The 19418-nt window shown below is 43.2% G+C and overlaps 1 protein-coding gene across 2 annotated transcripts; it reads right to left on the reverse strand.

Annotated features, from left to right (window-relative positions):
* Positions 1–484: 484 nt before the first annotated feature.
* nckipsd (NCK interacting protein with SH3 domain) lies at positions 485–19212 on the reverse strand. 2 transcript variants are annotated; one of them, XM_020485642.2, is made up of 13 exons: positions 18609–19212; positions 12050–12162; positions 9369–9546; positions 9164–9239; positions 8421–8971; positions 6834–7004; positions 6508–6594; positions 6184–6322; positions 4344–4424; positions 4011–4139; positions 3222–3311; positions 2878–3050; positions 485–2440 (listed from the first exon to the last, which is right to left on the reverse strand). In XM_020485642.2, exons 1-13 carry the CDS (start codon positions 18777–18779, stop codon positions 2225–2227), a joined length of 2175 nt encoding a protein of 724 aa, XP_020341231.1. In that variant the 5' UTR covers positions 18780–19212; the 3' UTR covers positions 485–2224. The 2 variants fall into 2 exon arrangements, with proteins under 2 accessions (XP_020341231.1, XP_020341222.1); XM_020485633.2 differs by having other exon boundaries at positions 8421–8974; positions 18609–19126.
* Between the last annotated feature and the right edge of the window lie 206 nt (positions 19213–19418).

Genomic DNA, 19418 nt, shown 5'->3' on the forward strand with positions numbered 1-19418 from the left:
CTTTAACAAACCATCTCCCCTTTTCCCGACATTCTCACCCTCTTCCTCCCATTCTCTCTCTTAGACCTCCTCTGCCTCTCTTTTTCCCTCCATTCCTCCTCCATATTCTAAGTATAACGCTCCTTATGAGAATTACTGCACTTCTCCTGACGTACATCTTGTTCTTGCCTTGTCAAGGGATACCATTTAACCGCCTGTCACAATCTCTGTACAATCAGCACGATTCAACAGTGCATCCCATTTATAAAGCCTTAGTGTCCGACCATAAACACTTCATATTCTTTATAGGCCTACACTACAGTAAGAATTAAGCATTTCCTCTCACAAAATGTTGGACCCTACTTTTTCAAAATACTATTTCAAATAAATGGCAAACATTTGGTATTGCTAAATATGCATCAAAATCATCTTGTTTTATTAAAATGTTGATATTTACCCCAAATTTGTACAGTACACTCACAAAAAAAGAAAAAAAATGGCACACTCACTGTTCATTGAGATGTTTATTAGTTGATTGTAAACATTAAGAAAATACACTTTGTTGCGTCACCCCTCTCTGAACAACCATTTCAGATATATTTAATTGGGAAAATATAGTTCAGTTGGTTTTATTGCTATAACACAGTCGTACCTTAAGGGACAATGGAGGCTCAAACCTACAGGGACGATGATAAAACCATACATAGTTACGAAAATATACACAAACCGTACATAGACACACACATGCATAGCTTTATGCATTAACACCGGATAATAAAAACACATACGTCAGAGAAAACACACTCTGGTATATATGTTTATATGTGTAAACACTTCCTTTTAAGTGTGTGTTAAAAGGTATACGTGCATCATGATGGCCACGACTATTTTGCCACATAAACACTTCCCCTATTAGCTCTAACAGAGCCAAGTAAAAATAAACTATGACACAAAGAGAGAAAGAGCTCTGACGGAGAGACACCGTACTGTGGTAACTGATAGATTTCAGACCAAAATGATTAGGGCAAAGCAATCAATCAATCTTGGTGACAAGTCCCTTAGTTAACTCCAGACTACATTTAAAAATTAAAAATAAAAATAAAAACTGACCAATCGAATCTTATCAATTCCTTATCAATTATTTCCTATGAATAAATAACTACATTCCATTTCAGAGAGGCATAGCTATATAGGAAGTTAGTCAAGGCTTAGTATGTAGAAGCAGCGTGTTACAGCTTGTCATTACAGTACCATTACGTTCCATCTACAGCACAAGCAGCAGAGCAGAGTAGGAGTGGTCTGGTTGAGACACATTTAGAGCATGTCATATTTTAGCCATACCTAGAGTGGAGGTTACTGTAGATAAAGTGTAGGGAAGAAAGCAAGGTCACAAGTAATGGGGAAAGCAAGGTCACAAGTAATGGGGAAAGCAAGGTCACAAGTAATGGCGAAAGCAAGGTCACAAGTAATGGCGAAAGCAAGGTAACAAGTTGTGCTCAGTCAGAGAATCACAGCCATAGATATTAAGGTAAATGAGGCTCATGTAGCAGCATTGCCATTGCAATAAATAGTGAGTATTAAACTAACCTCAAAGCCTAGAATGTATTATTGTCAGAGGTCTGGTTTCCAGGACACAGATTAAGCCTAGTTAATGTAGATTCTCCATTGAGCACGCTTTTCAGTGCAGAACTTGGCTTAATCTGTCTCTAGCAAACTGGACCAGAATGTTTTGTTATCAGTATAATCACCTAATTTGTCTTTTCTTTGAACTGTCTTAGTAACATACTGTGGAGGCCATGCCAGGTGGTGAGGAATAAGAGTGAGTGATCAAGACACATGAATAGACTGAAAGTAAGAAGACATATACAGCACACCAGTCCCAGGGTTACAAGACCCTCCGTTCACACCGCAGTTTGGTCCCTCAGTACAAGGGAGCACATTTAAAGCACAATGCAGTATGCTGCTGGGTAACACTTCACTTGAATCCTCCGTCATAAGAGCTACATAGCATTATCATAATCATGACACGACGGACGCAATAAACCGCCATGACAGCTGGTGCTCATGCCATCTCTTATGTCATAATTGTAAAAAGTGTGACGGAGGGTTGTAACACCTCAGAAACTAAGTAGCTGACTACATTCCTTCGTCAACCCTAGGAAGCGCCACAGTACCATCTTTCGGGAATAAAGGAGACAGACTACCGGCTCATGAGTGCACAGCACCGCTGTCATATTCAGTCGTCCTAGGTGTCTCTGATCTGAGGGAATTCCTTGTAGATCTCCTGCACTATTAGCTTATCCATCTGTTTGGCCGTGGCCCCACCCTCGTCCGCTCCCGAGTCGTCCTCTCTTAGAATCCTTTGCAGCGCGCCCTGCAGGTCGGAGAGGCGGTGCCGGTGCTCCAGGTAGTCTGTGGAGCGCATGACGGAGTGCATGAGCGCGAGGTACTCCATTCTCACCTGGGAGGAGGAGGGAAAAAAGAAAGAAAGATCGGAAGGTGAAAGAGAGAGAGAGAGAGAGCGAGAGGTCATTAACACAGTCACTATACAGCAGACATTCGCTTTCCTGTTCGGGATGATGTCATGGCGAGGGTTCCTGCTGGTGTAACAGTATATCTTTAGTCCGTCCCCTCGCCCATACCCGGGCTCGAACCAGGGACCCTCTGCACACATCAACAACAGTCACCCACGAAGCATCGTTACCCATCGCTCCACAAAAGCCGCGGCCCTTACAGAGCAAGGGGAACCACTACTTCAAGGTCTCAAAGCGAGTGACGTCACCGATTGAAACGCTATTAGCGCGCACCACCGCTAACTAGCTAGCCATTTCACATCGGTTACACTGGCTGGCCATTGGAAAGAGGCGTGGTGTGTGTGTGTGTGTGTATCAGTCTCACCTTTTCCCCAGGTGAGAGGTCAGAGATGCATCGAACAGCGATATCTATCATCACCATCATGTCCGCGCGGTAGAAGATGTTAGCAGAGCCTCTGCTGGCGAAGACATCCTGCAGGAACTTAAGAACTGAGTGTGGGGCAGGGGGAGCATGTTTAAAGACACACACAGGGTCATCTGGAGAGGAGAGAAAGACCAAGTAAGAGAGAGAGAGAAAAAGGTAAGCATAGAATGTAAAAACAGAAAACAAATAGCAAAGGAATGAGAGTAGGTTGGGGAAAAAATTATTGAATTGAAATGAATTGAATTGCATTGAATAAAATCCATGTTAACAAGTGTGTGCCTCACCTCCTCGGTTTAGTAGCAGCACTATTTTCTCAGAAAAGAGCTTCACGTTTTTCTTGATCAAAGTCTGCATTATCACGTTGCTGCTGGGCACTGAGAGAGAGACAGAACATACAGTACCCACCTTCAAATACCACACTTCGAAGGTAATTAAAGTAATTCAAAATCTTTCAAAAAAGGAATCGGTTCTCCATTATCCCAAAGCATAAAGCAGTCAATAGGGAACATTCCCGATTCACTATTCTGATAGCACATTAAAGGGGCCCTTCACCATTTCTTCACCTCGCATTGATTAAATACATTATTAAATTGGTGTGGTGCTGCAGATCACGATGAACACGAGGTTGAAAAGTAGTGAAGTAGCCCTTTAAAGTGGCAATCCGCAGTTGAAACACTAACGAAGCGTTTACCCGCCAATGTTTCGGGAACAAAGCTGAGGGGTGGGGCTGGAGAATTGTAACCACTCTCACATTTATAGACAGATCTATGGATGCAAAGAATGACCATCCATGATATAACAGTTATAGTTTTAACCTTATTTTGAGACTACACAGTGTTTGTTTACTACTACTTTTGTTTACAAACATTGGAGTAAAACAATATTATATTTTGGGTTCTGACGGGGTACGACGGTTTAACTAAGCTCGTCATGAGGCGTTTACAAGTTATATCCTTCAGGAATCAATGGGTACATATGAATCACTTAGAAGTGAAGTCCAAAATGGAGGCAGCAACTGCAGATGGCTAAAAACAAAAAGGTGTTTGCTCTGTTTAAAGCCTCTGTCGACTCACCTGTGAGGTGCAGGTTGAAGGCCAGGATGAGGTTGACGCAGAGGTCAGGGAGCTGTTCCGTGGGGTCAGAGGGAAGACCCTCCTCTACCACATCTAGCAGGAACTGAACAAAGCTAGCGTTTAAGTGCTCTGCGCAGGGAGGGATGAAGAGAGACAGAGAGACGCAGAGAGAGAGAGAGAGAGAGAGAGAGAGAGAGAGAGAGAGAGATGAGAAAATGTCAATTCTATCAATCAATCTATACATTTTGGACTTTTGTTTCTATAGCTGATACATTTGGCTTTTAAAGCAATATCGTGGTGATATTTAAGGGGGTTAGGGGATATTGCACGTACCATAGTGGTGATATGGCACCTGCTCCCCCATAGAGAAGATCATAGTCAGGACCAAGGCTGTGTAGCACATCTTCTGATGCTCTAATGAAAGAGATACAGGCACACACACGTTAATGAAGGAGATACAGGCACACACACGTTAATGAAGGAGATACAGGCACACACACGTTAATGAAGGAGATACAGGCACACACACGTTAATGAAGGAGATACAGGCACACACACGTTAATGAAGGAGATACAGGCACACACACGTTAATGAAGGAGATACAGGCACACACACATTAATGAAGGAGATACAGGCACACACACGTTCATGAAGGAGATACAGGCACACACACACATTCATGAAGGAGATACATGCACACACACACATTCATGAAGGAGATACAGGCACACACACATTAATGAAGGAGATACAGGCACACACACATTAATGAAGGAGATACAGGCACACACACATTAATGAAGGAGATACAGGCACACACACACATTCATGAAGGAGATACAGGCACACACACATTAATGAAGGAGATACAGGCACACACACACATTGATGAAGGAGATACAGGCACACACACATTGATGAAGGAGATACAGGCACACACACATTAATGAAGGAGATACAGGCACACACACATTAATGAAGGAGATACAGGCACACACACACATTCATGAAGGAGATACAGGCACACACACACATTCATGAAGGAGATACAGGCACACACACACACACACATTCATGAAGGAGATACAGGCACACCACACACATTCATGAAGGAGATACAGGCACACACACATTAATGAAGGAGATACAGGCACACACACATTAATGAAGGAGATACAGGCACACCACACACATTCATGAAGGAGATACAGGCACACACACATTAATGAAGGAGATACAGGCACACACACATTAATGAAGGAGATACAGGCACACACACACACACATTAATGAAGGAGATACAGGCACACACACACACACACATTCATGAAGGAGATACAGGCACACACACACACACACATTCATGAAGGAGATACAGGCACACACACACACACATTGATGAAGGAGATACAGGCACACACACACACACATTGATGAAGGAGATACAGGCACACACACATTGATGAAGGAGATACAGGCACACCACACACATTCATGAAGGAGATACAGGCACACCACACACATTCATGAAGGAGATACAGGCACACACACATTAATGAAGGAGATACAGGCACACACACATTAATGAAGGAGATACAGGCACACCACACACATTCATGAAGGAGATACAGGCACACACACATTAATGAAGGAGATACAGGCACACACACATTAATGAAGGAGATACAGGCACACACACACACACATTAATGAAGGAGATACAGGCACACACACACACACATTCATGAAGGAGATACAGGCACACACACACACACACATTCATGAAGGAGATACAGGCACACACACACACACATTGATGAAGGAGATACAGGCACACACACACACACATTGATGAAGGAGATACAGGCACACACACATTGATGAAGGAGATACAGGCACACACACATTGATGAAGGAGATACAGGCACACACACATTGATGAAGGAGATACAGGCACACACACATTGATGAAGGAGATACAGGCACACACACATTGATGAAGGAGATACAGGCACACACACACATTCATGAAGGAGATACAGGCACACACACATTGATGCGAGAGAGAGAGAGAGAGAGAGAGAGAGAAACAGGCAGACGGAGACTGAGACGGAGAGAGAGAAAGGCAGAGGAAGAAAGAAAGAGAGAGAGAGAGAGGGGAGGCCTCCTCACCCTGTGTGTCAGTCTGCAGGTCTCTGGCCAGCTCCATGGGCAGGATGGAGTTGAGGAGGGTGGAGATGAGGGCAGAGTCCAGGCTACACATCGCCCCAAACACCTTGAGCAACAGCAGGCGTAGAGACACTCGGTGCTCCTGCACAGTGGCACACAGGAAGTAACACACAGTTACACATCGCTTGCAACGTGCCAGTGAGACGTCACTCAATCTATGATAATGAAGTACATTCCTAGCACCAACAACACATTTAACAATAGTGCGGTCCTCTTGGGTGGGCAACAGGAGAACAGTAGCGACGGTGTGGGAGTAGAATCTCTTACCATCTGATAGTAGGACACTAGTGACAGCACTGGCTCAGAGTGGTTGACCCTGCACATCCTCTTACACACCACTGGATCTGCATCCGTCTGGACGGACACACACACACAAACACACACACTATCTTAGATCCAACAATTACCAAAGGTCTCAGTGGTCCTCTCACATCAAACCCCAACAGGTAATCAAGGAAAGTGTTTGGCTCCGTCCCAAGCAGAACCCTATTCTCCATATAGTGCGCTAAACAGGAAATAGGGTGCCTTTTTGGGGACACACACTATCCAGGTGCCAGCCCTGAGTCAACTGCCCCCGAGTTCACATGTCTCACCAGTATCTTCAGCAGCTCCTCCAGGTAACATGCGATGAGGGAGTGGTCTTCGTAAAGGGCCCAGCTGCGCTGCTGAGAGTCGTCAACGTGACGGGCGAGGTCGCCTAAGATGACCTCCAGGCGCTGTTCATCGTGACACACTTGTCCCTGTGGCAACGCAGATCTCTGATCCTACAGGGAGAGGTCGGGGGGGGGGGGATGTTACGTGCACGTGGAATCTGTTTGAGCTGACAGAGCCACTTCGGATGGAAACATTGTCACAGTTATAGTCGGTATAAAGAGCATTGTAGTTTTCAGGCTTTCCGGGTTTCTTTGTGTACAGTTTCTCGTCGGGCGCGGATGTATAACGTGCGCATTTGACAACGTCACTTCCCAGAGCAGGGGTCGTCAACTAGATTTCAGCAGCGGCCGATGTTTTCTTGAGTGAATGGTCAGGGGGCCGGTATATAATTTACAATTCATTTGTAGACCGCAAATTGACGGCAAGAAGCACAAACATAAATAATATTTGACCCAAACGTAATAATTTGATACTACAGTAGCTAAGATGGGGAGAAGTCTGTCCACAATGAAGCGCTACTCTGCCTTCTTAACAACACTATCAACAAGACAGGTCCTACAGGCCCTAGTTTTGTCGCACCGGGACTACTGTTCAGTAGTAAGGTCAGGCGCCACAAAGAGGGACTTAGGAAAATTACAATTGGCTCAGAACAGGGCAGCATGGCTGGCCCTTAAATGTACAAGGAGAGCTAACATTAATAATATGCATGTAAATCTCTCCTGGCTCAAAGTGGAGGAGAGATTGACTTCATCACTCCTTGTTTTTGTAAGAAGTGTTGACATGCTGAATGCACAGAGGTGTCTGTCTAAACTACTCGCACACAGCTCGGACACCCCATGCATACCCCACAAAACATGCCACCAGAGGTTTCTTCACAGTCCCCAAGTCAAGAACAGAATCTGGGGGGCGCACAGTACTACATAGAGCAGTTGAATCAGATTTCAAAAACAGATAAAAATACACCTTATAGAACAGCGAGGACTGTGAAGAGACACACATACACAGGATACAACACACGCTCTATAGTACACATGCAGTACACACGCTCTACAGTACACATTTTGTAATGTAGATATGTGATAGTAGAGTAGTGGCCTGAGGGAACACACTTAATGTGTTGTGAAAAGTGTTATGAAATGTAATGTCATGTAATATATTTTTTCTTGTATATAACTGCCTTAATGTTGCTGGACCACAGGAAGAGGGAGCCTTAATACAAATCTTACTTACATTTGTATAGGATCACATATAATCTCTATTATTACTTTGGAACAGATTTCTAAAATTATAATCAGTTTGAGCTGATTTGCTGGTGTTTTTACAGTCTTTTATGTCCAACAATAAAAATGATTTATAAAAAAATAATAATAATGACTCTGAAAACTTTAAATCATTGCAGCCCAAATTCGGTCAGAGGGAGAACCCTGTTCTGGAAGGTGTGGTTATAACACATTCCTAAAATTGGAATTCCATATATTGTAGCAAGTTAGTTGACATCCTTACAACTACACGGTTACGTGACTGACCTTGCTCTCTACCAATGAGAGGAGGACCTTCTCTAAGGCAGAGGAGGCTTGAGGAAGGGTGGTCTGCAGGTGACCCACGACCACACCCACCGCCACCCGAGACAGCTCGTAACTCAGGCCCGTGTTGCTCCGAACCAGCTCAATAAGCTCCGCCCCTGTTGTCCCAGGAACAGGCTCTGAGTGAGAGGGGCTTCCAGGGGTGCTTTCAGCGACAGAGGGCGGGGCAAGAGGCCAGTCGGTTTCTGTTTGGTCCTCGGTGCTGGGCTGTGGTGGTGGAGTGGGCTGTGGTGGTGGAGGTTGGGGGGCATGGCCCTTCTTTGAGGGAACTGGCTGGGGAGAGGGGGTAGAGGGGGGCAGGTCATCTGGAGGATGGGGTGGGGGCTTCACACGGCTTGGCACTGGGGGCGGGGTGCTGGCAACGCTTGTCAGGCTGACATCAGAGGACACCACCGAGTGGGAGGAGACAGAGTCCAGGGAGGCGGAGCTGACCGAGGGGGACAGGCCAGTCCCGGCAGGAGGGGTAGGGCCAGGAGGAGGAGGAATGGAAAATTCTGCTGAGAAAGAGAGAACAAGGAAAACTAAGGAAGTGCGGGAGAGGATAGAGTCAGTGTAGAAGTAATGTTGCAGTAGACTGCATGAGTAGTGTATATATGTGTGTGTGTGTGTGTGTGTGTGTGCGCTTGTGTGTGTCCGGATAGAAGATGAGTAGCTCTGCGTCTCCATTGTGATGGTGAGACAGTCACCTGGGCGTCGGCTGGCTCTTTGTTTCTCAGGAGGGGGAGGGGTTATGGGTGCTGCACGGCGGGGCTGAGGAGGCACCTGCAAGAGAGGAGAGTAAATCAGAGTAAATATCAGGATATTTATGTACATGCACTTGTCTCAGGTTCCTCAAAAAATGGACTATGAAGTATTCTTGCTCAGGTGTGTACGAATACTAGTCTGCAATACCTGGTAAAGCCCTTGAACATTGTCGGTACTCTCTGACAGGGTGCGGCTGACACCATTGGGTGGTTGAGGGGTGTGGCTGAGGGACAGTTCGCTGGTAGATGAGGGCAGGCCCTGCTTGTGACTGGATGGAGTTGGACTTCGCCTTGACAGGGTCTCCTTCCTGTGATGGATCAACTTCCTGTTCCAGACAGACAGAGAGAGAGAGAGAGAGAGAGAGAGACAGACAGACAGACAGACAGAGAGAGAGAGAGAGAGAGAGAGAGAGCGAGAGAGAGAGAGTAGCTATGTCTGAAACAGCATTTAATACTACTAAAATAGTGGACCAGGCTATATAATGAATAGGGGGCTATTTCAGATGCAGCTTATGAAGAGAACTCATCACAATGCAGAAGATGCACCAATCAGGAACCTGCAGTATGACAATTCTACATAGTGACCATTCAATATCTGACAACAGAGACTAGTTTGCATGCGTGGTTGTGTATGGTATAACAATAGGAGCAGGGCCGTGCACAGACCTTTTCAGGGGACAGGTGCTCTGAAATGCCTCTGTAACCAAAACATTTTTTTTGTTTTAACCCAGGCCAATTTATTTCTGCAACACACTCACTCATCATCACAAATTGTAATCAAGCTAGTTACAGTGCCTCCTAAAGACATTATTGACATTGTGAAAAAAAGGGTGGGCTCACTTACGGAAAAACACACGTATTTGACGTGTACACGTGTAGTGTTCCAAAAACACATGTTTTCATGTGATCTTGTGTGAAGTTAATGTGATAGCATGTGACAAAATGTCAAGCAACGTGATAACATGAAACTACACGTGAAAGCGGGCCCGAATTCACGTAAAATCATGTGGTTTTTCTGTAAAGTCCATCAGCTGATCATGACGTTGATGACTGATGTAAATCTGCTAGTTAGCTAGCTTGATTTATTTTACTGATTGTGATTTACCTCTGCGTCATTCAGAAAGACATTCCACTCCAGCACAAGAAATAGGATTTTGACACCCACCATCTCAGATTGTTCTAAAATAATTTCTGTAGTTAGAAACAGATAATAATAGAATTCCTTCAACATTATTTTGTTGAAATATATTTTGAATCCTTGAGAAATTAAGCTAACCGATTTCACACAAATTTGGTTCTTTTCATTTATAGAATTGATAGAATTTCTAATAAATATAGTAACTAACATCCGATTTGGACAAAAATTCTTCCTAACAATGAGTGAGACATGAGTGAGACCAAAAAAAATGCCAAAAGCCACCCATGGACCCATCACACCCCACACCAAGCCCACCCTAACAGCAAGTATACAGTATAAGTTCTCTATGTTTGACAAGTAGTATAAAGCTGTGGCTTGGTGTATTGTTTAGTCATACTACACTGACCAAAAATAACAATTAAACATGTAAAGTGCTGGTCCCATGTTTCATGAGCTGAAATAAAATATCCCAGAAATGTTCCATACGCACAAAAAAGTGTATTCTTCTCAAATTTTACATCTCTGTTAGTGAGCATTTCTTCTTTGCCAAAATAATCCACCAACCAGACAGGTGTGGCATATCAAGAAGCTGATTAAACAGCATGATCATTACACAAGTGCACCTTGTGCTGGGGACAATACAATTCCTTTCTAAAATGTGCAGCTTTGTGACACAACGCCGAAGATGTCTTAAGTTTTGAGGATGTGTGAAATTGGCATGCTGACTGCAGGAACGTCCACCAGAGCTGTGCCAGAGAATTTAATGTTAATTTCTCTACCATTTGCCATCTAAAACCTTGTTTTAGAGAATTTGGCAGTATGTCCAACCAGCCGTCGTGTGGGCGAGCGGTTTGGACAAACTGAATTGCATTCATGGAGGACTGGCTTGACTTACGAGGATGACCACACAATTTATTTTCTACATGAGCAAAAGCTATTGGTTTTAGACCCAATGTTGCAAAAAAGAATTGTGATCTACTTGATAAATACAAGAGACCAGTAAAATTAATAAAAGGGTGTGGCAGTAGCAGGAACAGCAGCATCTAGTGGGCAAAACGGTGTACTTTCACTAATTTATGAGGGGAAATGAAAGAGACTTCAATGGCTAATTTCTCTGAACGTGGTGGCATCATTAAAATCACTGAGATGACATATTATGAATAAACAAAACTCCAAGCAATACACTACTTGTCAAACATAGAGAACTGATACTGTGTACTAGCCGTTGGGGTAGGCTTGGTGTGGGGGGTCCGTGCATGACTTCATTGTTATGAAGAGATTTGTTCCCAATCGGATGTTGGGTACTATATTTATTGAATATTATATGAATCCTATCAATTGAAATTTCCAATTTGGGTTCAATCAATTAGCTTAGTTCAAATGGTCTTTCAACAAATGTAGCATGAATGCTTATCTTATCTGTTTCTAACTACAGAAACAATTTCCGAACAATCTGAAATGGTGTCATGACTTGCTGAAATGACATGAAACGACTTGACGATGACTTGCGGGCGGTGGTTTCCGAACAAAAATGACCAAAACATTTTTGAAAAATATAAAACACTTTCGGGAGAATTGTACTACCCCCGAAAAGGGCTCTTTGGGCAAAGGGGGCATGTGCTCTGCACAGGTAGAGCCCGATCTGTGCACGTGCCTGAATGGGAAAATGTGTGTGTGTGTGTTGCACTCACTGTAGCACGTCTCGCTGCTCCAGGTTGTATTTGCCCCCGTTCTTCATGGCCACGTTATGGATCCCTTCGATGGCCCTGTCGATAGACTGTAACACTTCATCCTGCTCCGGAGCCTGACGAACAGAGGAAAGGAGGGCAGGGAGAGAGGTTGAAAGAGAGTGAAATATTCATAATCAGCATTCATTATTATGAAACTGGAAACAAAAACAAACAAAACATTTGGCTGGGAGGCAAAATGGGACTCCGGGCGGAAAATCTGGGACAGCACAGTTATCTAATCAAAATCAAACCCTCTTGAACAGGAACATACCTACTACACGACCCAGGCAGGGACACACTCGGACAGACACAGCAAATCCCGCTGCAGTCAGAGAATCCACACTGAATAGCGATCTGTTTCAGCATGGTTTCATTTGACGGATTAGTCAGGTGAAATTTCAGCAAAACACACTCAGAAACAAGCAGTTCACACTGACTCAATAAAAGTACATTGGAGCATCCATCTGTGTGGCTATTTTGATGTGATATGAAAGTAAAGGGCTTTATGTTTCTAGAACCGTATCTCAGTAGAGAATTGATTCACGTTTAGATGGAGCATTTGGCTAAGGAAGAAAAGAAATCCCCATCAAAATCCGTCAGTTTAAGCTAGAGACATATGCATCTCAATCTACTGCATCTGCCAATGCCTTCCGCATCTGCGGTCGAAGTTGGCCGAGCTACACCGGTGTTTGCCAGACCATGAGACCAGTGGCGATTTTAGCATGTAAATCTTGGTGGGGCAAACAAACAAAAACATTTTGGGGGGATGCGTGCCAGCAAAGCCACTACACAACACTAAACAATACATGAATTGCACTATAACAGTGACAAATGGTGCCCACAAACTGTTAGGACCTACATAATGCTGTCCCAACACCTTACCACTGCTATACCTGGCAATCAGCGGAGCCTTGTCTGGCAGCGAAACAGTTCATTTAGACTAATTGACTTTAAAAAAAACATAGCTGATATGGCTGACTTGCTTAAACAAATGTGGTTTCTACTGACAATTCAAATGTACAAACTATGGCATAAGGGAACGATGAGCTGATAAGAGGCAACACGTAACTGCAATGAAGACATTAATGAGCGAGCTAGGAGGGACGTAGTCAATATAACTATATGTTCAGCACTTTTGAAATGTACAGCAACAGAATTCATAACATCGGCGTTCTTACAGTGTTCTCCCTGTACACCAAGTCAGATCCATATGATAAATAAAGGGGGCATATAAGCAGACAATGAAAGCTCTTACAATATTCAATGATTACATTTCTCTAAAACAGGTTATAGGCTGCATGTGCACCACCAAGTCTGAACAATAGGCAGAATTAAGTAGTATTACTTTCTTAGCTACAGTATACATTTCTCCCTGGCATATTACATAATTTATGCAGCAGCATACAACACATTTTTGGACTCGCCTTGTTGTGCTGTGCTTACTTAAACAGGACTGTGGCACAGCGGTCCTTTGTGGGCATATTTTGCAATCAAAGTCTGGCATTCTCTGTATTTTTGGGTGGGAACTCGGGAAAAAAACAAGGTCGAATCAGGATGACATCAGTTATCTTCAGGTCGTAGCTCTAGAAAGAGGCCCGAATTCCTGATTTACAATTCTGAGTTGGATAACCATTCAAAAAGTACTTTCCCAATCAGAGAGAGTTTTTCCCCCCCCCGAGTTCCCAGTTGTCTTGAACTCACTGAAGTCAGATTTTTCAGTTCAGAGTCAACAGTTGTTTTGAGCGCGGCAGAAATCATGCTGGATTGACAGCACGGCCAATGTTGAATGTTTATCATTTTAAACTTGGAAAAGAGACCAGTAAACCCAGATTTGGGACCACACATCCACTCCACTGAATAGCAGGCTAGTGATTGCATTGCAATGCTTGCAGTTTGACTCTGATTCCTTACAAACCACTCATTGTTGAATTTGCGATTTTCAACTTATTGTGTAATGTTTATGTCCAATGGCCGATGAGCACTGATGAGTTTTATCTATAATTTTTCTTCATATGACATGATTAAAAACTATTTGTCAATAGATTGTTGACTTGACTGATAATGATGACTGCTAGCTAAGATTTTGAAAGTATGATGTTAACATCGGTCCAATCAAAGCTACAGCAGATATAACATGATTTGACATTTTATCTGTGGTCAATGACATTGAGCCTTCTTGGATGGTCACTTCTAATGTAACTATGGCAGCACCCAAGGGGCTTGCATTTTCGAGGTCTACCCTTAGATTTGGAAGTGAGTTAGCGTCCCCATGAGTGACAGAACACTGAGCATCTAGAGAACATTACCTCTACGCTCTATTTTCAGCTGGCTGCTCCACAACCATAGAAAGCACTGAGCTAGGCTGAAACACCTACCTTACTCAAGAAAGCAAAAAAGAGACCATGTTTGTATGGAGGGTTTATAAACTCAATGATTCCAAAAATATTGTTATGAATTGAACTTAAATTAAATTAGTTGACTCTTCACATGGATGATTTCACTGAACAACATTTTTGAATGATCCCCAATGATCCGTCACATCTCCCAAAAACATTTTCAACATAGATATGTAAAATGATAGTCTAGAAACTAAAGCTATGGTTGTCTTCTTCTCAGGCTTCCATGTATTCTCCCTGGACCTCCTCAATGTCCACCTCTTGAACATCAGACTCTGAGGCCCCATCTTCACTGTCACTTTCCAACCTTGTTGAGGCTGGCTCGTTGTCAGGCTCAAAAAGCCTGAAACTTGCCTGGATGCCCACCAATTTTCACCCCTTGTATTGGTTAGCCTGTAGCATGCTTTGGTGTGTGTGTTCCCAAACAAGGACCAGTTGCGCTCTGAGGCGGCTGATGTTGGTGGGATTTGGAGGATGATGGAGGCAACAGGGGAAAGAGCCTCAGATCCACAAAGTCCCTTCCACCAGGTGGCTGATGAGATATGTTGGCACGACTGCCATATTGCATCTCCATCCCAAAGCCCTTGCTTGGAAGAGTACGTTGCCAGACTGCCAAGAATCTTACCCTTATCCAGGCCAAGGAGGCAAGACACGGTAGTGATGACACTATAGGCCTTGTTGATCTCTGCACCAGACAGGATGCTCTTGCCAGCATACTTGGTGTCCAACATGTACGCTGCGGCTTGTATGGGCTTCAGGCAGAAGTCTTCATGCTTTTTGGTGTATTTCAGAACTGCAGTTTCCTCTGCTTGGAGCAACAGTGAAGTGGGCAGGGCAGTACAGATTTATTCTCTTACATCTGCAAGCAAAGTCTAAACATAAGATAGGATGGCATTGTCTCCTTCAATCCGTGCAATGGCTACTGCTATAGGTTTCAGGAGTTTCAGGCTGCTTCCCACTCTCTCCCAAAATACATCATCCAGAAGGATCCTCTTGATAGGACTGTCCATATCGGCAGACTGTGATATGGCCATTTCTTGGAAAGACTCCTTCCCCTCCAGGAGACTGTCAAACATGATGACAACACCACCCCAACGGGTGTTGCTGGACAGCTTCAATGTGGTGCTCTTATACTTCTCGCTTTGCTGCTATAACTTGATGACCCTTCACATAACCATTTCCTTGGCTCTCTTGTAGAGTGTATCCATTGTTTTCAGTGCCATGATGTCCTTGAGGAGCAGATTCAATGCATGAGCAACACAGCCAATTATTATTTTTATTTTACCTTTATTTAACTAGGCAAGTCAGTTAAGAACAAATTCTTATTTTCAATGACGGCCAAGGAACAGTGGGTTAACTGCCTGTTCAGGGGCAGACCGACAGATTTGTACCTTGTCAGCTCAACTTGCAACCTTCCGGTTACTAGTCCAACGCTCTAATGTGATGGTAGGATGTGATGATGTGATGTGATGGTAGGACTCCTCCACTTTAGACCAAGCAGCCTTCATGTTCGCAGCATTGTCTGTCACCAGTGCAAATACCTTCTGTAGTCCAAGGTCATTGATAACTGCCTTCAGCTCATCTGCAATGTAGAGACCAGTGTGTCTGTTGTCCCTTGTGTCTGTGCTCTTGGAGAATACTGGTTGAGGGGTGGAGATGATGTAGTTAATTATTCCTTGCCCACGAACATTCGACTCCCATCAGAGATGATTGCAATACAGTCTGCTTTCTCTATTATTTGCTTGACCTTCACTTGAACTCTGTTGAACTCTGCATCCAGCAAATAAGTAGATAAAGCATGCATGGTTGGAGGGGTGTATGCTGAGCGAAGAAAATTCAGAAATCTCTTCCAATACACATTGCCTGTGAGCATCATGGGTGAACCAGTTGCATACACAGCTCGAGCAAGACATTCATCAGCATTTCTCTGACTACGTTCCTCCATTGAGTCAAAAAACCTTCTGATTCCAGGAGGACCATGAGCTGTTGCTATTGATAAGGCGTCTGATTCATCATTTTCACCTCAAATAGAAGTGGAGGGACTTTTGTCAGAGGTTGCTTGTTGTGAGCGCTGAGGGAACTTTATGCACTTGGCAAGATGTGTTGCATTCTTCACATATGATTTGGCACAGTATTTGCAAATGTACACAGCTTTTACTTCTACATTTGCTGCAGTGAAATGTCTCCAAACATCAGATAGTGCCTGTGGCATTTCCTGTAAAGATTAGGAAAACATTTGTAAAAAAAAAAAAGCTAATAGATTAAACAACTCCTTTGTAAGATAAATGTTTTAAAATGAAACATGTATGGAAACAGGTGAATTAACACTCCTCAGTTAGCAGGCTCAAGCAAGCTAAAACCCACATGGTAGCAAAAACCAACTAGCAGAAATTGTTAACAAGCTAGAAATGATTTAAACACACTTTGCTATAGGCTACTATTTACTAGTTAACAAAAAATTATGTATGCCATAAATATATTTACCCCACCCAGTCTTGTAATAAAAACTTACCAGAAAGCATGTAGGACTTGGCTCAGACAGTGTAGTAGTGTGGGCTCAATAGCATCTCATTAGTGTGCAAGATCTTGAGAATCAGCTATACATGTGATGGAAGAATGCACTGTGCATGCAGAGGGTTGCAATTCCATTGAATTGGGGATAGTTTAGCCAAAATATGCCCCAAGACCTAGAATTCCCTTATGTGTATACCACAAAAAAAGGTTCACTGCTATAAGCTAACTTTTTTGATGAATTTAAGCAAAATGGGATTAATTTTCCGGAAATTTACCTGATAGTTTCCGACCCTTTGCAACCCTAAATATGACTCCACTGTGGAAAGGGGACACTCTCACAAACACGATGGTGTAACCCATACAAATGAATGGAAGTATGGAGGTAGGTTTGTGTCCACAAACATAAGAGGTTAAATATGTATCTGAAAAAACTAAAAGTATTTCCAGAGCCATGAATGAATGTGTTATTCAATGCATTTCTACTGGCTATAGTAGTAGTTTTTCTTATACCTAAATGGGTCCTAAAATTCCGTTTTTTAAGGAGCAACGGTAGGCTCCTTAAGAGTACATCTCGGGCTAATGGATGCATGCATGAATCTGTGAGAGTAGCTGTATTCTGTCACAATCTAAGCATAGCTCTAACTCAGGGGTTCGCAAACGTTTTCACTAGGGGCCCCCCCTTCCAGCATTGGGGAACATCTCACGCCCCACATCTATTTATGGGCACAAGCACTGTTCATGACACAAACTGTGCACACCTCTCTTGTTAGTGGAGAACATTGAGCAGGTTGTGTACTGCATTTGCTCTAATCTCACATCAGTCACGAGATCTGAGATGCGCGTGACACACAAATGACAGACGCTGCGCCACATTTTCATGCAATTTTGGCTTATGTCGCAACGACCCCTGCGGTGCACACCCAGATGGCATTGCGAACTTGCCAAGCCTCTCTGAGCCTCTCTCATTAACCCATTTTAAACATTTTGATTTATTCTAAACATATTTTTGTTAACATGTAAACGTTAGCATAGCGTATTGAATGTGGAAAATACTGTTTAATAATGCAGCAAAAAGTCTAGTATGATAATGTTTACATTCTGCTTTACTCATTTCATATGTATGTATTGTATTGTACTGTATTTTAGTCAATGCCACTCCGGCATTACTCGTCCTAATATTTATATATTTCTTAATTCCATTATTTTACTTTTAGATTTGTGTGTATTGTTATGATTTGTTAGATATTACTGCACGGTTTGAGGTAGGAACACAAGCATTTCGCTACACCCGCAATAAAATATGCTAAATATGTGTATGTGACCAATAAAATTAGATTTGATTCATGAGAAATAACTGAGGCACAGGCAATGCAGTAGAGCAAAATTCTCCCATTCAGGGAGAACTGTCACATGAAAGCCACAAAAGTAACTGAAGTAAGGTCTATTGGAATGCACGCACCAATTGGACCTCGCCTCCTCGTTCAATTCTCTGTGGTCCACTCTTTTTTTATCATGCTAACAAGCTAGCATGGAGGACCTACTTGTCAAAATCCACGTCCCACTTTCACTAATCGAGAAAGTGAAAATCCGTTAAATGAAATTAAACCTACCTGAATCCTTTCGATGTAAGAAGCGGGAACGTAGCCGGTTTCGCCCGAACTGCAGCGCGATCCGAGCCACCAGTGTTTGTTGCTGCGTTCCAGGATCAGAAAGCCCTCCCCGGCCCCGAAGTGGAGCGAGTTGGGCTCCGCGGATCGGAAAGCATACAGAGACCGATACATAGTTATTCTGTTTTAAATCCCTTGTAATTCCTAAAAACACCGATATGACTGTTTCAGCAAATGCACAATTAGCTGGTTCAGTAAATAACTGATGTACCCAGTCTAAGGTAATTTTAAATAGATATTTACGACTTCGCGAATGATTCTCCTACTTTCTATTTACATTGTAAAATCAAATTTGCGACTTGACCGTTTCAAGCTTGTCCCGAAAACACAGTAGGGGGCGCGCACGCACCCACGCAGAATAACACACAAGCGGGCACGCCTCTTTGGTATTTGGTATTCAGGCGAATTCATCAATGACAGAGGACGAGAAGCCTCCTCCGACAGCTATCGTTCTTTGTTGTTTTGCAATATAATTCCACCGTATGCAAGCTTGCTTCACATATAGGGCCACATATGGGGCCATAATTATGACTGTCCATCCTATCATGTTCCATTGGAGGACATGATTGGAAACTATTTCCAGATTAGAAATATATACTTTTTTTAATGTGCTTTATAATGTTTATTTTTTTTTTTTTTTACCACATGCAAGTAATCTTCCTCCTCTGCCATTGATACATTCTAGAAATCAGTGATTAATTGTATCTACACAAGACCCGTTACATTATAAAATAACCGGATGTACCCAAACGG

This window comes from Oncorhynchus kisutch, linkage group LG1 (assembly GCF_002021735.2).
Source record: "Oncorhynchus kisutch isolate 150728-3 linkage group LG1, Okis_V2, whole genome shotgun sequence".
Taxonomy (NCBI): domain Eukaryota; kingdom Metazoa; phylum Chordata; class Actinopteri; order Salmoniformes; family Salmonidae; genus Oncorhynchus; species Oncorhynchus kisutch.